At 35.1% G+C, this 20,737-nt stretch overlaps 7 protein-coding genes across 7 annotated transcripts; 2 read left to right on the top strand and 5 right to left on the bottom strand.

Moving 5' to 3' along the window:
* Positions 1-2,470: 2,470 nt before the first annotated feature.
* PHYBLDRAFT_186967 (hypothetical protein) lies at positions 2,471-4,294 on the top strand. Its single transcript, XM_018439306.1, has 6 exons — positions 2,471-2,626; positions 2,714-2,845; positions 2,923-3,257; positions 3,314-3,657; positions 3,729-3,840; positions 3,917-4,294. Exons 1-6 carry the CDS (start codon positions 2,518-2,520, stop codon positions 4,043-4,045), a joined length of 1,161 nt encoding a protein of 386 aa, XP_018291922.1. The 5' UTR covers positions 2,471-2,517; the 3' UTR covers positions 4,046-4,294.
* A 32-nt stretch (positions 4,295-4,326) lies between these two features.
* On the bottom strand, positions 4,327-5,245 carry PHYBLDRAFT_112469 (hypothetical protein; the record flags this gene model as incomplete). Its single annotated transcript, XM_018428289.1, has 3 exons — positions 4,327-4,782; positions 4,864-5,006; positions 5,083-5,245. Coding segments are annotated over 3 exons (762 nt in total), but the record flags the coding sequence as incomplete, so codon positions are not given.
* A 1,183-nt stretch (positions 5,246-6,428) lies between these two features.
* PHYBLDRAFT_168305 (hypothetical protein) lies at positions 6,429-7,791 on the bottom strand (the record flags this gene model as incomplete). The annotated part of the gene is made up of 7 exons (XM_018435835.1): positions 6,429-6,739; positions 6,783-6,811; positions 6,897-7,050; positions 7,128-7,192; positions 7,274-7,528; positions 7,583-7,654; positions 7,724-7,791. 7 exons carry the CDS (start codon positions 7,789-7,791, stop codon positions 6,429-6,431), a joined length of 954 nt encoding a protein of 317 aa, XP_018291920.1.
* A 3,353-nt stretch (positions 7,792-11,144) lies between these two features.
* On the top strand, positions 11,145-13,061 carry PHYBLDRAFT_145348 (hypothetical protein; the record flags this gene model as incomplete). Its single annotated transcript, XM_018431421.1, has 1 exon — positions 11,145-13,061. One exon carries the CDS (start codon positions 11,145-11,147, stop codon positions 13,059-13,061), a length of 1,917 nt encoding a protein of 638 aa, XP_018291919.1.
* Positions 13,062-13,593: 532 nt separating this feature from the next.
* On the bottom strand, positions 13,594-15,310 carry PHYBLDRAFT_158823 (hypothetical protein). The gene is made up of 2 exons (XM_018433863.1): positions 15,083-15,310; positions 13,594-14,983 (listed from the first exon to the last, which is right to left on the bottom strand). The coding sequence occupies exons 1-2, from the start codon at positions 15,265-15,267 to the stop codon at positions 13,876-13,878; spliced, it is 1,293 nt and encodes a 430-aa protein (XP_018291918.1). The 5' UTR covers positions 15,268-15,310; the 3' UTR covers positions 13,594-13,875.
* Positions 15,311-15,715: 405 nt separating this feature from the next.
* PHYBLDRAFT_133628 (hypothetical protein) lies at positions 15,716-17,628 on the bottom strand. The gene is made up of 5 exons (XM_018429584.1): positions 17,189-17,628; positions 16,741-17,008; positions 16,257-16,569; positions 16,051-16,112; positions 15,716-15,890 (listed from the first exon to the last, which is right to left on the bottom strand). The coding sequence occupies exons 1-5, from the start codon at positions 17,454-17,456 to the stop codon at positions 15,839-15,841; spliced, it is 963 nt and encodes a 320-aa protein (XP_018291917.1). The 5' UTR covers positions 17,457-17,628; the 3' UTR covers positions 15,716-15,838.
* A 970-nt stretch (positions 17,629-18,598) lies between these two features.
* Positions 18,599-20,105, bottom strand: PHYBLDRAFT_145345 (hypothetical protein; the record flags this gene model as incomplete). The annotated part of the gene is made up of 3 exons (XM_018431420.1): positions 18,599-18,874; positions 19,905-19,961; positions 20,061-20,105. The coding sequence occupies 3 exons, from the start codon at positions 20,103-20,105 to the stop codon at positions 18,599-18,601; spliced, it is 378 nt and encodes a 125-aa protein (XP_018291916.1).
* Positions 20,106-20,737: the final 632 nt, after the last annotated feature.

The raw sequence follows: 20,737 nt of genomic DNA, 5'->3' as shown, positions 1-20,737 counted from the left end.
GAAAAAAGAACTTAATCTGTGACTTTAAAGAATTCACTTTAAATGACATACCTTAGATATTGGATGAACATGAAATAATACAAACCTTTGTATTTGATACTCTTATTTTGGATATTCATACCTTTAATAGTAGAGGATGGGAGCCTAATTTCAATTCAAAGTGAAGTTTTACTAGTAATTAACCATTAAAATCTATTAACATTGATAATAAAGAGAAATTGAAATTGAAATTGAAATTGAAACATATTTATATATGTATATAGAGGGGGGAAAATAGTGCATAATCAAAATTCAACCTTAAAACCACCCTCAAATCTCGGGAAATCTTGCAAGAACTTCCTATTAGAATCGCCTTTCTTTTACCATAATGTGATTTCTCTAAATATGCATTCAATTGATCTTGATACTTTGTTTTAAGATCGTTTAGTATTTTTCTATTACCTCAAACTTTTATTATTTTTATTGAGTGAGCTTCATTTATTAAACTGCGTTTTTTGATCACTTGCTTAACACAATATCACTCTTTTATTTCGCAAAATCTATTTTTATGCTAATGTAAATTATATGTAACATAAAGATAATTAGATACCACAAACACATGCAGCTTCAATTTCTGGGGTATATAAGCTAGAATTTCTACCAAAAATCTAGAAATAAGCATAACAGCTCTTCAAATTATCTAGCAATGTTCATTTTGTTTTGGTAAAGTCAATATGGAGCATTGTTTTTTTGTCATTTGCGTCAGTTGAACTTTTACTCGACCTGAAAGACATTTTCGCTGTTTCAAGTAAGTGCATAATACTCCGCACAAATAAAATGCCTCTCGTATACTGGCGTTAAAGCCTTTAACTAGTCATATACTAATCATGATTCTATGTAGTCTTTAGTAATTGCTGTTTAGAAAGCTTTTTATAAAATACTCTCAGAGAAAATTCTTAATTTTTCTCTTAAAAGAAAAAGAAACGAGAAGTTAGCCTTGTGTTAAACGGCTTATATGAAGAGCACATGCTTATGTTAAAAAATAAATTCCAAAAGAGGGGAATTAAATAGAAAGATGTCCAAATAGTAAAATTGTGAAACAAAGATTTCCAACATTAAAGAGAATGAGATACAGCCATGTAAACCAAGCTTTAAATCTTTAGTAAACCTTCATTTTTATTACAAAATCCAATGCTACAAGATTTTGCCTGCCTGGTAGTGGTTTTCTTATACTTCTAACTTAAATCTACATAAAAGTAATAGTATAAAAAATTAATGGTTATGACAATAATATTTATATTTTAATCAATTAGAACTACCTTTCTATAAAGCAGCTTATTACGACACATCTATCAAAAAAAAATGCATTTAATATTTGTTGCTCTAGTATGGTATAGACCTCTCGTAATTAGATAATATCTGCCTGTGTATCAAAGGTTTAATAGCAAAGAAGAGTTTTTGGGCTATGGAGTAATTTAATAGGTTAGTTGGAGAATAATAGTTGAAGAAAAAGAAAGAATTATACATTTTTTGCCGATTACTTAAGTCCTCATATTGTAGTAGCTATAGAGTATATGAATATTCTGAGACCTACTTTACTATTATATCTTTAACCCCCCCCCCCCCCCCCCCCAAAAAAAAAAAATAATAAGAATGCCACCCTGAGAGATAATGCTATATTGGATTGTGGTCAATCGGATGTTTTTTTTTTTTTTGCTTATTTGGTTGAAAAGATATACTAAACTATTAGGTAATAAAAGCCTGGGGTCAGAATATAATATGATATTATTGGCTATACTAGAAAAATGGAAGTTTGCTTTAATAGTATTGTGTATTTTTATGAAATTGTAAATGCCAGACTAAAAATACTGTAGTCATTTCTAACATAATTCTTGAATTCAACAAGAATTAGACCAAAATTGATCGGGCCATTGGTATGAATTTGAATGAGGTGTCTATTGTTACCAATGATTTCAAAAGAGTAAGGTTTATCATGTTATGATGAACGGTAATTGAAAGGGCAGAATAGCATTTCTCTAATGGATTTTACCCAAACTATCTATTTCTTAACTTTCTACCTTTGCTCACCTCATTTCAATTTTTTTTGTAACATTTGAAATTAAATGAAGAGACTAGGAAAACATGGTCAATCCTTTTTTTTGGTATCTTTCTAACCATTTTGTACACCACAATCTGGCTTTTTATATATTACATCCCAGATTAAATTTAATATCCAATAGAATAATGATATTTACTTTAAATTTCTATATATAGGGAAAAATAAGATGATCATATACCAATATTAGACGCCGCATAAAATAAGTTCATAAATCATCGGGTACACCTTTTTCTTTTGGCGGCACAAACTCGCCCTTGTACATACCAAATCCAGCAGTCCGTTGATTTTTCCTGTACACCAAGACAACCATACACACATTGTGAAGGAGAATACCCTCGAAAGAGACATCGCACACTTTTTCTCTTTCTTTTTCACTTTATCATCTTGTCGTAATCTTTATTTCTCTTTGTAATTCTACCATGGAATCTCCCATTGTCTCAACCCCTGGAGTTGGAATTGCCCATCTTCCAAACCAGAAGCACAAGATATTCACCAAGCGAGGAGCTCATTTCACCATCATGGTTTGTGGTAAGCACACAACAAAATCTCGAAATGTACCAATGTTACGAATTTTCTTATTTCCCGATAAACTAACTCGTCAGCCGAGTTTTTTAGGTGAATCTGGACTTGGAAAGACTACGTTTATCAACACACTTTTTACCACCTCGATCAAAGACTACAAAAACCCAAAGAAGAGACATGAGAAGCAATTGGACCGCACTGTTGAAATTGAGATTACCAAGGCTGGTATGAATACTTACAGAATTAATTACCTTTACTTTATATTGAAGAATTGATTTAATTGACTGTTGTAAACAAAATAGAGTTGGAAGAAAAGATGTTCAAGGTCAATCTTAGTGTGATTGATACACCTGGGTTCGGTGATTATGTCAACAACTATGATAGCTGGCTTCCCGTAGTAGATTTCATCGATGAGCAACACGAGTGCTATATGCGTCAGGAACAGCAACCTACGCGAAGTGGAGCCACTGATATGCGCGTCCATGCGTGTTTGTACTTTATTCGACCTACAGGACATAGTCTCAAACCTCTTGAAATTGAGACAATGAAACGTCTTGGCTCTCGTGTTAATTTGATTCCTGTCATTGCCAAGGCAGATACCCTGGCTCCAGAAAATCTTGCCAAGTTCAAGAAAAACGTGAGTTATCTAGACGCTCTTAATAGGAAAATTAGGTCTAACAGTCAGAATGGTAGATTATGGATGTCATCGAAGCACAAAACATTCAGATCTACAAGTGCCCTGAAGAAAGCGAGGATGAAGATGCCACTACAAGAAACCAAACAATTCTTTCGGCTATGCCTTTCTCTGTTATCGGAGCAACTGAATTCGTAAAAACACCCGATGGTCGTCTTGTCCGTGGACGTGCTTACACCTGGGGTATTGCCGAAGTAGAGAACGACGTTCATTGTGATTTCAAAAAGTTGCGAAACTTGTTGATTAGATCGCATATGCTGGATCTTATTTCGACAACAGAAGAAAACCATTATGAAAACTACCGACAACAACAAATGGCTACCCGTAAATTTGGTGAACCAAAGTAAGCTTTCATTGAATATATTTTTCTCGTTTCAAAACATTTGAACTCACCGACGGTTTGTGGCAATCTAGGGTCAAGAAATATGAGAACCCAAAGCATCGCGAGAAAGAAGATGAATTGCGCAAGGTGTTTACTGAGCAGGTCCGAGATGAAGAAACACGCTTCCGCCAATGGGAACAACAGGTAAAAAAAATGTGTATAAAAGCTTGAATTGAAGAAAAGCACTGGATATTTAAACTTATTTGAATCCACCGATTAGCTTATCACCGAACGTGATCGCCTTAACAAGGATTTGGAGACACAACATGCTCAAATCAAGGCACTTGAGGCAGAACTTGAGCAGGTGTATCATCACCAGAGTAGCAGAGGAAATACTATCAGGAGGTAATCATTAATTTATAGACCCCTCGTTTATCTCAAGCCCTTGCCCTTGCCCTTTATCGCCGTGACCTTGCGTGATAAGAGATCAAAAAGAAAACAAAACAAAAATTACCATCCCCCTTTTTTTATTCGTACCCCTATCCCTCTATTTTTTTATGTTCTCTTTCCTCTTATTGGAACCAGAATTCACTGTCCAGGACACTGTAGTTTAATCATTCCGTATCTCTTTATTTCTAATAAACCTCAAGTTAATGATAATTTAGAATCTAGATGATCTATAGATTATGTTTAATCTATAGGTGTGTAAAGCATGTATTGAAGGAAGATGGTGCCATCAAACACGAGTGTGCCTGCACTCCCGAGAAGATAAGGCACGGCTTCAAGCATTGTGTGGCGGGTAGCATGGGGGTTGGCAAAAATTGAAAGACAATAGGTCAGATTACCCATGGCCGCAAAGAAAAATAAGGCCATTGATAGTCCTTCTACTGATCTACGATGGTAGTTGCGAACAATCTGTGGTACCCGCGATGACAGATAGAGAAATGCGCATATCCAAGCAAATACCCGGCCTATCCAGATGGTAGTATCGTCGCCCACACGGCTGTATATGATATCTGAACTGACCAAGACCGAAGTGGGGTTGGAAAATGAAACAAATGCGATCATCAATAAGGCGGTAGTTGCACTATTAGCGGTTTTGGTGTAGTTTTGCTTCGAAGGGGCTGCTATGAGGAGTGGTTCACGCTCGGCATAACCGGGTTTGATGGCTGTCTCGGTAGAAATCCGCTCCAGCCCGTCATCTTCTTCGTTACTGTCTGATGTAACTAGACTAAGGCGTCCAAGATAACAAACATAATAGAGCCATTGGGCACACAAAAGTCCATCTACGGCTGTGAAGTAGATAGCCAGGTACCGTTGAAATGGTAATTGGTTTGTGATGACGCACCCTATGTAATTCGCGACATCGCCTAGAAAAGTAAAACCCCCAGATTGGCGTCATATTAGTCAGTGCACAAACTTGGATTGTGTGGTACTATATTCAACCTGTAAGCCAAACTGTCAGGAACAGAAAACTAAGTGAATCTGCGTTTCCAAGGCGGTAGTTTTTGATAACTTGGGGCATTTGGGCATTTAACCAGCAAAATATTGATAAATAACCTAGTAATATACTAGTTGCCTCTTGCCATCCATAGACACAGTCTCCGAATATTGTCTAAGATGTGTTTTCGTGAGTGTTTAAAGGTTTGATCTCTTATTAAATATGTTAAATTTTCTTACATATATCCATGGTATAAAAGGCTCTCCTTCTATTGTGGGAATGCAATAAGAGTCCATGAAAATAAGTGAAAAATGTTTGTAGTTAAAGAGATGTTTAAGAGAAAGAAATGGGCGGAATAGGAATCGTCCGTTATTGGGGGTATTTGGCGTGTAAGGGTTATGGAACCAAGTCATGCATAGCCGCACGTTATAGGCTATTTTGTCTAGCGCTTACACACTTACACACGTTTATGAACATCAAATGACCTTGCGGGAGTATCAATCGATAGGACAAATGAGCGGGCAAGAACGAAACTAAAAGGAATACAAGACGTTCTTCATTAGGAAATATGTTGATGATTATCATCGTGAAAGTTATAGATAGAAAGCCAAAATAAACACTTTCTTCTTCTCTTTACCCTTTTCCTTCTTTAAGTGTAATTTTATAGCTACAACATTTTACCTTGTTAGAGTAGTATCTTGTAATTGTGCTGCTTGACAGAGTATTTCACAACTCAAGTTACTGGTCATAATTTCTATCATTCTTAGTGCAAAAAACTCGGTTGCCTTTCATTCTTTTCTCCCTAAAATTTGGCGTGTTGTACGTGTCTATCTGGCTACATATGACATTGAACAGATCATATATATATGTGTGTGTGTAAGCCTATCAACAAGCGTGTTTTTATCTATCTTAATAATGTTGGTGGTCTTTAGGTTGTGTTACTCGGCTTATAGATAACAAACCCAGATTAAAGAGATAAAGAAATAATGGAATATAATATTATGCAACCTATACATTTCATTTATCTATTTGAAACATACCTCTTTACTCCTATGCATACTATACACACACACATACAAATATTATCAATTATTAACATTAGTCTAATATTCAGTGTTCTCAACTATATCAAATTAAGATCAACCTTTTCTCCTTTTGGATTCATTTCATTTTACTTTTAACATTTCAAATGACTTGCAGTGTTTTCTATCATAGAATATTACCTGACAAATCATAGGAAGTCAACAATGACGTACCTTTTCTTTCTTACATATGTACAAAATTGTATGTAAGATGGACTGAGATCATTATTTACTAATAAACTGGTATGTTTTGCGAGATTTTATTTATTTTAGATATTTACAAGTGAAAGGAAAGCAGGAAAATAGCGATTTCCAATAGTATCGGCATTATTAATTAAATCTCTCATCTCGGCCACCTCTTCTTTTGACAATACAATCTCCCCAGCCTTGGCATTTTCTTCGAGATATTTTACTCTTCTGGTACCAGGAATTACAATAAACTCAGGTCCTTGAGCAAGGATCCACGCCAGTACATATTGGCTAGGGGTAACACCTTTCTTGGTAGCAAGGGCAGTAATTCCATCGACAAGCTTAATGTTTTTATCAAAATTCTCAGGAAAAAAAGCGAGGAAGAGAACGTCTGAAATCATCTTCAGCAAGATCATCGAGACTTTTAATGGCACCAGTCAAAAACCCACGACCCAAAGGCGAACTATAGTCACATCATTGGTTAAATAATGCTTTCTTCTCTTTTCGTAACCTCGAAACATAAAAATGTTTCTGTTTTAGGGACTTACTATGCGATAATCGAAACACCTAATTCACGAGCAGTATCTAGCAACCCATTTGTCTCGATATCCAGGGACCAAGGGGAATATTCGATCTGAACAGCAGCGATAGGGTGCACTTTATGTGCTCGCTTAAGGGTTTCTGCGGAACATTCGGATAAGCCTAGTAATCACACAAATAATTATAAGAGAATTTAAATATTTAAATATTTTTTAGTGTTGTAAAGAGAGTAAATTTACCAAGGAAACGAACACGCCCTTCGTTTACAAGTTCGGCCATTGCCTTTACGGTTTCCTCGATGGGACTTTAAAGAAAAATAGCAAAAATGAACATGTATATTGATAAACGATGAAAAAGTAAGATATAGAATAAGATATAGACTCACACGTTAGCATTGACACGATGTTGGTAGTACAGATCAACTAAATCAACGCCAAGTCTCTTTTGACTTTTGGCAAATGCTTCACGGACGTATTCCGGTGAACCACTAACGCCAGTAAACTCGTTGTCTTTGTTTCGAACGAAGCCAAACTTTGTGGCCACAAATATCTTGTCTCTCTGTGTTTTTAATATCCCAGCCAAAAGTCGTTCATTATGTGAGTTAATTCCATATGCATCAGAAGTATCCCAAAGTGTTGAGCTATACCGCTGTGTGAATAACTTATAATAACTTTCCATATATTTATGTATTTACCCTAGTTCAGCTGCTCGTTCAAGCGTCTTGGCACTCTGTTCATCGTTTGTAGGGCCATAAAACTCGCTCATACTAAAATTTATATGTTAGAAGCTTTACTTTACATCTAAATTAAATAGCACTCTAATGATTTTAATTTACCCCATACACCCAAGTCCAATAGAAGACACCAGTACATCAGTTTTTCCTATTTCTCTTAACTGGATCATGAAGCTTGTTTATGATATTTAGATCCTTGTGAGATATTAAAATTTTCCTAAAAATAAAAATAAAATGTAAAGGAATCATCGATTTATATAGTTTTTTTTTTGGATAACTGAATAAATTTGGCATCATTATAGTTGTACACCTAAAGAGTATAACTACTCGTATACATAAAAATTTATGGTTGTATGGGTCAGTCAACAGGGTCAAAAAAAGAAAGACGGATTTTCGCGGTATGTAGAACAATAGCTGCTGGTGTTTTCTATTTTACTAAAGTTGAATAAAGCCTACGCAATACTCTGCCTATAACCGGGATCTGTAATATATTTACGGAAATACGCATTAATGTGCATTATGCTGACCCTGAATGAGGCTATGATCGTCCATATTAAAACCTCTGGAGTTACAGTATATATTATGTATTAAACATTAATTTTACGATCCCGGGATTTGGCTACAGTTCGAATTGACTCTTTAAAGCTTTGAGCTATTACAGAACACCTGGTAAAACTATCCAATCTCTTTCTTAACCTTCTTAGATAATTACTTTATATGAGCATTTAGTGGAAAAGCAATATTTCTGCCAGAAACAAGGTTTTATTATATTTTTTGGAACTTACATAACCAAATACTTATAATATCAATATATATATATATAAAGCGTTTATGAAAGCTACCCAGCTCTGAATTGTAAATAAAGATTAGTTTATAGATATTAAATGCATATACAGGTGTATTTATGTATATCAACTATGCCTGTATATACTTGGATAGACGTTGTAATATTAGTAAGGCTAAAATAAATGTATATTATTATCTTTATTACTATTAATATTATTATTTTCTTAAAGTACTGATATTATACCACGTAAAATTGTTCCACATTATTTCTACTGTGCAAAAGTTATGTTGTATTGTACAAGTTTAATGAAACGAACAAACTTCTGTGACCAACTAATGAGGCTCATTTTAACTTTATGCATATTTGAATTCAGCTTAGCGTTACAGGCCAAATAATTGTTATAATAAATTCAGGCCATCAAAATCTGTACCAGCTCAATAATTATGTTAGTATTTACCATTATATAAGTTTATAGTATGCTGTGTATACTATTTATGTCCAATATATAAGCTATTAATTCAGAACATTGGATTTAGCACAATGTTATGCAATTGTTTTTGGTAACATTTTTTTGCATGGGTTTCACGCCATGAGATATGAATTTGTCTTATAAAACGAGGCTGAAAACTGCTTTGTTTGACGAGTACAAATAAAACAGGTGATCTGGTATATATACTGTTAACACATTACTTGTAGCTTGTGCAGTTGAACCGTAAAAAATGTGTATTTGAGCAAGATGCTACTTAGGTAATATTTTAGTGAAGTATTAAACTCGAAAAAAAAAACGGTTAGCATAATTGGAAAAATTTAGGAAGGAATTTATGTGTATTAATTATTGTCGCTAATTCACAAAGAAAGAAAAAGGTGATTACATAACAGCAACAAGCTGAATAACAGGCTTGATAAAACAACATTTTATGTATGTATTTACTTTTCCTTTTGTGATGAGAGAATTAAACAGATAGTATACTTGTAAATGAGCAAGCGTCTACTAGACTCATATTATATAAGTAGAGACGCCTTTAAAATGTCATTCAGCAGAATTATATATTTTTGAATAATAATAAAGACCTTGTTTCTCGAGTAAAGGTTTATTATAGTAAATGTTAGGCTTAAGACCTTTACTCCTCAACCTATATACTGACACGGTGTGGCAAAAAAAAATAGCAATAAAAGACACCCGCGCACATTAATGTCCTTGCATGTATTTTAAATCCTTGTAATGGTTTGCCATATTTATGATATACATGTCTGTACAAACATTACAGTTAAGCTTAACAGGTGTAAGTAGGAACTTTACTTTGGAATGAACCATAGTATATATATAAAACGTAAAAGATAATAATAACAAGTTCTTTGTTCTCGCATTACACAAGGAAATCTCCTGAGTAAATATATTAGGTATGGTACGAAGAAACTTTGGAAAATACGATAATTCTGTAATGCTATATCACATCTGTTCTTGCCGAATTTTACCAATTGCCCATAATTGTATAACTGGTTGGAGACATAAGTAGAAGGGCTTACTAGAAACAGCGAGATCTAACCCATTCAACTACCTAGAAACACCCACCTGGTATTTATATTGATCACATTTTTTTTAGGAATGAATTTGTATTCTCTCAGGTATCTCTCCAATCATTTTCCCTTTTAGTCGCCTGTTCACAAAAAGCCGCACTTTAAATAAATGTCACTGAATTATTATTATTATTTTTTGGAAAAGACGACTTTCCATAAACACTCGCCCAAAAAAAATCTAAATTTTCGACTTCTCGAAATTAACTAGGTAGAGAAGTAATGATATATCATAAGAAAAAATGTGTGGCTTAAAATAAAAATAAAGGGCTGCATATAAACCGACTATGACGGCCACTAAAGACTGCCTCTACTTTCCATGCATTTTTTTTCCTTACTAGAAGGTACTACTTTGAAAGGAGCCTGTTTAAGAGACTAATATATACTTGTCTTTGATGTGCCTCCAAAAAAAGGTGGCATATTGTATAAAACCATGAATTGATGCCTTTGTTGAATAGTCTATTCGTACCCTCAAAACTCCTCATAAATGGTATCTGTGCAAACCAATACTATAGGTATTCTTTAGTAGACGAAACTCGCCCATTAAAAAATTAAGAAATATGTGAATATAGTGCTGATCGCGGCAAGTTGTAGAACCAGTCTCCTTTTCTTTTCTATATCTCTCTTTATGTTATGTACACTTAAAATACACTCCCTTGGGTCTTTGTTTCCATTTTCAATTAAATCGTTTGAGCTAGTCGTCGAATATTATGTTCCTAACCAAGTTTGTCATTAATTACCTCACTTTCAGAAAGAATACTACATTTTTAATATGTAAACCATGACCTGTCAAATTATATATATAGTGTTTAGTAGGAAGAAAACGCACATACATATACATACACTTATATAATATGACTAGATAACAATAATAATGTCCATTTATATATCACAATGCAGTATCAAGACAATAGAAAGAGACCAAATAAATGAATACGAACCAATACCAGGTACCAGTAGTAACGTAATTGTCTCTTTCTTTCCTTTCCTTTTCTTCCCTTTTATCTTTAGCATTATATACACATCCTCATGGAATAGTTATCTTTTCTCCTTCTTCATTTTTCCCATCATTAGTCTCTCTTTCTTCTTCTACTGAGATAAGGAAATCTTTGATAACTATTTGATTTGTCTAATAAAAAATTCTGATTGCTCTTCATCATCATGGCATCTAAATTGCAATTCAACATTCTTGCCATCATTGCAAGACATCTATCTCAAGACGATATTTGCGCCTGTTCTAGAGTTTGCAAATCATGGGCAGTACCATTTCAAGAGTCCTTGTGGAAAGTATTTCACATAAACGATCAAAAGACATTAAAAATGATATGTGACCCATCTTTTTCCTCTCAGAACAGCATCTGTCTTCAGAAATTTGGACATAGTGTGTATGAATTACATGTCGGACGCCACTTTTATATTCTTAAAGAACAACTCCGGGATTTACAGCAACGTTTTGGGAACCTCAGGTGTCTTTATGTGGACAGCATCAATTTGAGGGCAGCCAATCTAGAAATAATGCCCGGCCGAGTTTCCTGGAGATCTGTGGAATATCTTGAGGTCAGCTTACAATGGACAGAGGCTCATAACGACCTCGAAGAGCTTTCTAGACTTTTGGCATTCTTACCCTGTCTCGGCATATTCCGTCTAACTGAGAGCAGCTCAAGCCAAAGCAAGAGTTTTTCCTGGAAAGACATTGATATGGTCCATAGTCACTTGTCACAATTGAAAGAAATATATATTGACGTTATCCTTTGTCCTATACCCTCTGAGGACATTGAAACCATTAGAGACATTGTACCATCCAGCTCTATAAGAAAAGTCACTATCGTTGGCAAAGATATCTGCTCAAGGTGGCTACATTACTTTTCAAGCAAATATGAAAACCTAAAGACCTTTACGTGGAATATTAAGCTCAGCAAGATAACAAGACCCGGGTATTCACCGAATGAAAAGACACCCGTACTCAGTCTGCCTTTGTCGCCTTTCCGGAAACTTGTCACTGTAGATGTAGAAAGCAATGAGCATGAGTCAATATCACATCATGCTTCCTTTTGGAAGAAACTAAATAAATTCGGTGCGCTACCGAGGCGCATAGATTACAAGCTACGCTGGGAACCCGATACTACAGAAAAGGCAGAGGGTCTTATTACCGAATGCTTGAAGATCTTTTCGTCGACCGTAGAAAACTTTATTTTCGAAAGCTACAACAAATACAACAACAAGTCACTAGGTGCTTTCAACATCCCAATGACATTTAGTGTCTGTCCTCAACTAGTCAATTTGGACCTACATATGCCTGATTCCAGTATCGCACTAGACATGCTTTTGGATTGTTGCAAGGCTCTAAAAACTCTGAAGTTGTGTCACAGGCGGGTCTTCATTGATCCCGAAACATCAATTGTGCCAAAGGAGCATGGGTTACTGACGATGTGCCTTTGGGATACAAGTACTAGACCAAACTTGTTCACATATCTTTCGTTCCGTTGCAAACAACTGGAGACAATGCGTCTCAATAATGTTTCTATTCACGGGACTGTCTCAATAGAAACAGGAAAGCTCAACATTGACATGATCCACACATCATTCAAGACTTTAGAATTCAACTCTGTCAAATACTATTGTCCTACCCCGTACAAACATAATCATAGACTTTCACAGAGTGCCAAAGAAAAACCAATCAATCTGATACTCATTGAACAGCACCGTGTTGAGCTTTCTATTATTTATGACATCGAGAAAAAGTCGGCTGTTTTTGATACCTTGCTTTCCATGCCAGTAGCTGAGCCGGTGTGGATTCACTATTATTTAAAGAGTGTGCCATTTGTACCCAATGGTGGGATGAGAATACTTGGAAAAAATGAAGTCAAGTATATTCGAGAATACATTGATGAATTCAAAGAAAATCAAGAAATATTCTTCAGTCAACCAACATTTGAAGACAACAACTATGGATTGGAACCAGAAACTCGGTGGAAAAGGGATTTTACCCAAGGATGTGCCGTGTGGCGCTGTCAAAGCGTTTCAAAGCATATCATTAAAGCATACAAAGATGTGTATGTTTATAACTCACCAAAATAATAATATCAATAATATCAAGCTATTGTTTTTTTAAGAGACTAAAGGTTCTCAAGGAATTGGAATATGTATTAAAAATTTGCTATCGATACCAGAAAAATGTTTCTTATTTTGACATAGTGGAAACTGCACACACACACACATATATATATATATATATATTACGTATGTAATAGTAAGTCATTGTTATAATTAATACGATATATTCCACAGGCAGGACCCTGTTTGAAAGTATATAGGGCGTTGAGCTGTAACAATATGATGGGAAATTGATACAAGCCCACACATTTATTGTATTGAAAGTTGACTGCAATACAGCAAGTTAATAAACAGGGATAGAGACGGACTACTGAACCGGGTTAAAACGTTCCTTCAGCTTTTTTTTGCGGTACCGATTTTCTTCCCAACGCTTGATGGTGGTGTTGATTGTCGTTCGATAAATGCTTATATCGTTTGCAGTCGAGGTTAGGGAGGTATCATTGGTCTTTTGAACTAAATAATACCACCATGCTCAAACTCTAATAAATCTCATCTAGGAGATAGACCTTAGGTTCTCTTTATTTATTTATTTATTTATTTGGTGGCACGAGTGATTTAGCTGTAGGGAAATATTATGTAAAAAGAACAGGCAAATAATGTGTGGTCAAAAGAGCGGTGTGTTTCTGGAGAAGTGACTATGTTTTTTTATCATGCCAGAGTGTATGTCTTAAACACTACTTGCTGTGTACATGCATATATGCAAGTATTTACATCTCAAACAAACAAACAAAAAACAGACAGACAGACAGACAGACCAAGAAGATATAACACTGTACTTTTATCGAGCAGCATCTTTGGTTGCACTGTGAAGTAAGGGTGTGGACCAGACGTTGACCAAATGATCAAATCCAGCTGTTACAACACCTTGTTTAGGAACTACAGAGATACTTTTGATCATCTTCTTGTGAGATTTCAGGGCTTCGGCAACAATACCAGTCTTTGTTTCCACCACACGGACATTATTATCATCTCCTCCGACAGTATAGAAATACTTTCCACTTGAGTGCCAGGCATGTCGGCGGGTGGTAAACTTGTTGTCTGATGGCGAATCATAATAGTTTTGTACCTGTCTTGATTGATGGGCCCCGAACAAGATAATTCTTCCACTTTCATGGTCAGTAGAGCACAGCAAGAAGCGTCGATCTGGCGATGCTGAGATCCAGGCAGGTGAGAAAGACACCCAGTTGTCGCCATTTGCATTCATGTTGTATTTTTCACGGCTAAAATCCGGGAGATGGATATAGTGAAGGTAATTGTCATCACGTACACCTACCACCAGTACATCCGGCTCAAGGAAGCAAATTGTTTCTACATTGCCAACAAATGGACCCAATTTTTTGATAAGTGTGTATTTTGGAAGAGAGCCATTAGAAGCATTGGTGGTAGTTGCGATTCTGACTTGATCAGCAGAATCCGGATCAGAGTCGTAGATACAGACATACTTGTCGTAAGAAGCAGTCGCGATGTACTTCCCGTGCTCGGGAGAAAATATACCTCTCACAACATATTTCGTGTGATCTTTAAACTGCTGGAGTAGACCGGAACTTTCGGGATCAAGTACATCCAGAGGCTCTGATGTGTTAACCAATGCAATTGTGCCGTCCATCGATGTTGTTAACATGACATTTGGGTAAAGAGGATGTGTGTCGATGCTCAATACTGGAGCGGTATGGTGTTTGTATGAGCGAGGAGGAATTGATAAGTCTTTGTTGCCGAGTAATATATTTGGTGATACTACGACAGTTTTGTTGGTCGAGCTACTGATTAGAGTGCCTGAATCATCAGGTACGATAATTGCGGCTAAAATGTTGTCATGATGAATAGAGTCGAATGAGAAGCAAGGCGTATTAAAGTAGTTTTCATCCCCTTCTTCGAGTTCAGGGGTTCTGGAAATAAACGCGTTGTTATTATAATCTGAGTAAAGAATATATATATATATATATATATATATAATTGTTTTGTTGTTGTTGCTACTGTAGACAAACCTTCCGACTGTTAGACGTGCAAGGTCTTGTGTAAGCTGTTCCTCGTTAATCGATGGTTGTGTAGAATTTGTATAGTCTAAGAAACTAGCTGCTTCTCGCTTGAAGGTTTCAGCCGTGCTTCGGTAGCCGTTGTGAATAAGAAACCGAAGTACTGTCGTATGTTCTTCTACAGTGGGTGGAGCCATAATTTTCTTGGTTTTTAAGTTTGAAACAAAGGTAAAGAAATAAAGAAGTAGGTAAATTAATGAATTTGAAACAACTGTGTATGTATTGTATTGTATGAGTTACTGATTTCCAAAAAAAAAAGTAATGTTTCAAAGCATGAAACCAATGTGTTGAACTTGAATTTATTGTGACTCGTTTTTTGACTTTCTTCTTTGCAAATCAGAAATCCAAGCTTATTTTTTATTTTATTTTTGTGATGCGGTACGAGCAAGGGACCTTCCTGGGATCTCAAATGTTACTCAGCTCCCAAGTAGATGATGAAGAAGAAAAATAGAAGTAGAATTTAAATTAAATTGCGAATATTCTAGTTGTATCATGTATGTATATTGTACGTAATATATATATAGTATGTAACATGTAGTGGTGTATAAGCGTATCGTGTATATCGTGTATGTATCGTATGTGTGTATGTGTAGTATGTAAATGTATTGATATTGATGCTTTATTGTGATGGAATTGTAAAGTGGTCTCTAAGTCTTCAAGTAATTGGGATGACCGTTAATGATTTTGCTACGTTGACTTTTATTGTAATTATTCTGGAACATGCGAGAAGAGATATGATACAGATTCACCATTGTGAGTTCTACAAAAAAAAAAGAATTCAAGATATGGTATGAGCCACCGAAATTAATAGTAAAAAAAACCCCACACCCACACATATGCATGCACACATAGACAGATCTATATTTTATTCCTTTTCTTTCTATGCTAATGTGCGCTTGTGTGTGTGTGTGTGTATTTACCTTCGGATAGCTTCTGCAAGAGTGGGTGAGATATCAATGATATCGAGCTTGGGGCATATTGCCTATGTATGCATACAAAAACAGATTTTTTGGTTGATTAGTTTAAATGAATTTTTCACGTAATTACTACCATTATTTCTGTTTTTTTTTGTTGTAACTGTTGTTGCGCACAATATGTTTATACTATTATTGCGATTAATACGCACCATCTTATCTTCGTGAGGAATGGTGTTGCTGACTACCAACTTTTCGATCACAGAGTCGTTGATAACCTGGATAGCCTTTCCAGACAAGATACCGTGGGCAACAATAGCGTAAACTTGAATAGCACCGTTCTCCTTGAGAGTTTTGGCAGCCAGGCCAAGGGTACCGCAAGTATCGGCCATATCATCAACCAAAATTGCAATCTTATCACGAACATCACCAACCAACACCATGCGAGATACTTCGTTTGCCTTCTTACGTTCCTTGTGGATCAAAGCAAAATCAAGGTTCAGTCTGTCGGCAATGGCAGTAGCACTATATATATATATATGCGTGTTTGTGTGTGTGTGTTTAATTTGATTAGTTTGCAGATTCTCAAAATACATACATAAACTTAAAAGTCTATAGGTCTCTTTTTATATTTCTTGCTCTCTTGATCTATACTTTTCTATCTTTTCATATTTTTTTGTTTGTTTTGGTATTTACCGCTTGGCACCTCCAGCATCAGGAGAGACAATGATAGCATTTGTCCAGTTGGGGATCTGGGTACGAATGTACTTGATCATCGAGGGCTCGCAGTACAAGTTATCAACGGGGATGTTGAAGAAACCCTGGATCTGGGAAGCATGGAGATCCATGGTGATAACATGGTCAGCACCAGCGACAGTCAACATGTTTGCGGTCAATTTGGCAGTGATTGGGGCACGGCTCTTGTCCTTTTTATCCTGACGAGCATAAGGGAAACAAGGGATGACTATAATAAAGAAGGGAAGAAAGAGATATTTAGTTGTGTTCTTTTTGATTTGTAAAAAAAAACACAAAACACGGATCCCCGATATAAATATGTACATCTATAAAAGGGATAGATAGGTATATTCCAATTCTAATTCTAATGTTATGTAATTCAACTATATTACATTATAGACATATTTACCAGCAGTGATACGACGAGCAGATGCAGTCTTGCAGGCATTGATCATAACCAAGAGTTCCATCAAATTGTCGTTGATTTCACCACAGCCAGACTGGATAATAAACACATCTTCGTCACGGACAGATTCACCAATTGTAACCGAAGTTTCCTGGTTAGAGTACTTCATAACGACAGCCTTGGCAAGGTCAATGCCGATGCGACGGGCAACCAGCTTGGCAAGTTCGGGATGGGAGTTTCCAGTAAAGATCTTGATGGAGTTGTCAGACATGGTTGTTGAATGAAGTCAAAGAAGACAAAAAGGGTAAGAAGAAGAAGTAGCTATCCAAAGGAGTTGGGTGGCAAGTGAATGAAGTAAGATGAAGAAGAAGAAGAAAAGAAAAAGTAAAGAAGAAGAAGACTTTTCTTTTTTTTTCTTTTTTTTTCTTAGGTCACTTTTTTGTGTGCTCAAAAGCAAAGAGGCGAGAAAATAAGGCACTCGCTTGGATTCCGATGAAGAAAAAATATTAAAAAAAAAAAGCAAGTCCTCTTTTTTCTGTAAGTCAAATCTCCGACATATAAAGAAAGGTGGGGCCATCCTGTGACGTGGTTCGCCATTTTTTTTTTTTTTTTCATTCGTTATTCTCAAACCGAGTTCATTTTGGTTGGTCTATCACTTCTTTTACTCTGTTCTGTTAATATTTATATATGATTGTGTGTGTATGTGTATGTGTTTAATCAAATATACATCATTTAATGAAGTAGATAATGGGTATTGTGTTTTAGGAAAAATGAAATATAGCATTTCTTTATTAAAGTATTATAAGCCGGGATTTATTCTTTTATATATGCACAAAAAGCTATGAGTTACCAAGGATACACAAAATCTTGGATTATAGCTTCAAATTTATTTAAATATAATATATATATAAGCTTGGAAGTATGTATCTAGGGAGTGAATGAATATACTCCAATGATTATTATCATTTCATTTCATTGCATTTTAATTTGGTATATATAGATAAAGATATTTCTTACAAGAGATTGCTTATCAAGCCTACTTACTATCTCTTGTAAATATTAAGCCTGTATATTCAATCAAACTCATAGGTATATTATATTACACTATATACTATATATTTATAATATTGATAGTGATAGTGATAGTGATAGTGATAGTGAGAGTGATAGTGATTTATTTCATATAATATATTTATTTATTTATTTAAAAAGTATATATAAGGGGAGCAAAAGGAATAAAATAAAATCAAAATAATGGAGAAATCAATTTAACAAGAGAAAGTGTTTCAAAAAGAAGACACTCTTATATACAAGACAAATGGTATTTGTAGAAAGCAAAACGGGGTACAAGAGTGGAGGGAAAGAGGAATTTTGGAATATTGTAATAGATATCTTAGTTGATTGGTAGCCTGTTTAATCGTCAAAGACATAATTAACAGAGGGAATAAAGGCAGCCATGACGCGTTCGAGTGCGGCTTCATTGACACCATGGGGAGCATAGACAGTGGTGTTGGTCAAGGGAGCAACCTGGTGGTGGCACTGGTCTTCGATTTTTGTTTCGCTATGTTCTTCACTGCTGGCCACAGGGCTAGAGGTTGTGAATTCACGGAAGGCGATAGGACCACAGACAGGAGAAGGGCGGGTCAACATGCGGGCAGGAGTAGAGAGAACAATTCTTGAGGCAGACATCTTTGTATGTGAATGAGTTTTTTTTTTTGGATAATGAAGTGAAGAAGAAAGAGTGTTTTTGGTTTTTATAGGTTTTTTGGGGGTTTTTTTTTGACCTTTCAACTTGAACCTATTGGATTTTGATTTATTTCGTTCGTCATGTCGGCCTAACTTTTTTTTTTCTTACTTTTTTGGCTTTACATGTGAAGCACGCAAATGGATTGTGGGGATTTGTGTGGAGTAAATATATAAAAATAAACATAAAGAGAATATCAATTCGGAGTGATTACTATATTGAATGACTCTTGCCAAATCAGAGCCAATGAATGAACTCAAGGGGAATTATGAACAGATTCAAGGAGAATCATTGGCACACGAATAGTGGGGGAATTGTACATCAGTCAGACGAATTACTTTTATTTTGCTATAGGTTTCACCATTAATTATATCTCCTTTTGTGTCTATCTCTAAGTCTACTATATATACCTATGACACAAACACATAGTCTTTATGTATATAAATATCAAATCAATATGTGTATTGTATCCAAGGCTTGTTTTGCTTCCATTTCAGCAGCGAATCAACATCTTTGGATCCAGGAGTTCACTTGACTCACTGAGTATTTGTGATACAACAGAACTTGGGGGGAGGGGGGTAAGATAAATAACCAAAGCTAATAAGAATAAATTCAATTTTACAAATAATCAATACCAAAAAAAAATTAAAGAAGCTTTTGGCTGTCCATAAAATAATGAATCAAACTTATTAACTGGATTCAACCTATTACAGCCACCATACAGTATTAATATTAGTATTAGTTTTAGTTTTTTTTTTTATTTCCTTTTTCTTTATCCATAAACAATACAAGTCACAGCCGAACCATTTTTTTTTTGTTAAACGCCAAGAACAATCCCTCCCCTCTCCCTCCATCTTCCATACGCACGTGGCAATCAACACAATTATTCCTCTCTCCTCATTCAAGTCCTGCAAGTACAGCAGTCAAGTTAATTTTTTGGTGGACTTTGGTGACGTCGGTTCAGCTCACTCTCACATTATAATCGGAATAGGACGGAAGAGACTCGCCTGAACTACCAAAAGGTAAAGGCGACTTTAGGAAAGAAGAATATGTGTATTTATGTATACAATTTAGATTAATCATTTTGTTGGGGGTGTAAGTCTAATTTATAATACACAATAACATAATCACCATCACCATCACCATCACAACCGTCACCATGGTTACAATAGTCATTATCTTATTCAAAACTTATTGTATTTATTTTATTGCTATAAAAAAAAGGGCATATAGTTTCTCAAGAGATTTGATTAAGCAAGTCAAAATTCTCACAAACAAACAAATGTACAAATGAATAAAGAAATCCATGTACAAAATTATGTGTGTGTGTGAATTTTTTTTTCTTTCTTTCTTTTGGGTGAAATGGATGATATTCTGTGTGGTTAGCCGATGGAGGAAATATTGCTTTTTATTTTATTTTACTCCACTTCAATATCCATCCTTATTTTCAATTGGTGTAATTTGAACATTCTTCTTTTGCTTCTTCTCTTTTTTTTTCTTTTTTCTGTTATATCAAATTCAATTGGTTAAAACCACACAGCTTTTATTTACTTTATTGTGTAATGTGTATGTGTTGCACAAGTTCAACTTTCCCTTCTTATATATTTTTCTCTCTCTCTTTATTTATATGTATAGATTACATATACAACATCATATTTGACTGTTCCAATAAAGAAAGTTTTACAAGACAAAAAAATACAAATACTATATATACAATATTCTTTCAAAAGAAGTGTGTGGCAATCAAGGAAAGATAAGACATTTTTCTTGTTAAACATTTATATCTGTATAAAATGATTATTAAAGGA

This window comes from Phycomyces blakesleeanus (genome assembly GCF_001638985.1).
Source record: "Phycomyces blakesleeanus NRRL 1555(-) unplaced genomic scaffold PHYBLscaffold_10, whole genome shotgun sequence".
In the NCBI taxonomy this organism is placed as follows: Eukaryota; Fungi; Mucoromycota; class Mucoromycetes; order Mucorales; family Phycomycetaceae; genus Phycomyces; species Phycomyces blakesleeanus.
Note: the sequence above shows the minus strand (reverse complement) of the source record. Positions and strands in the feature narration are given on the sequence as shown.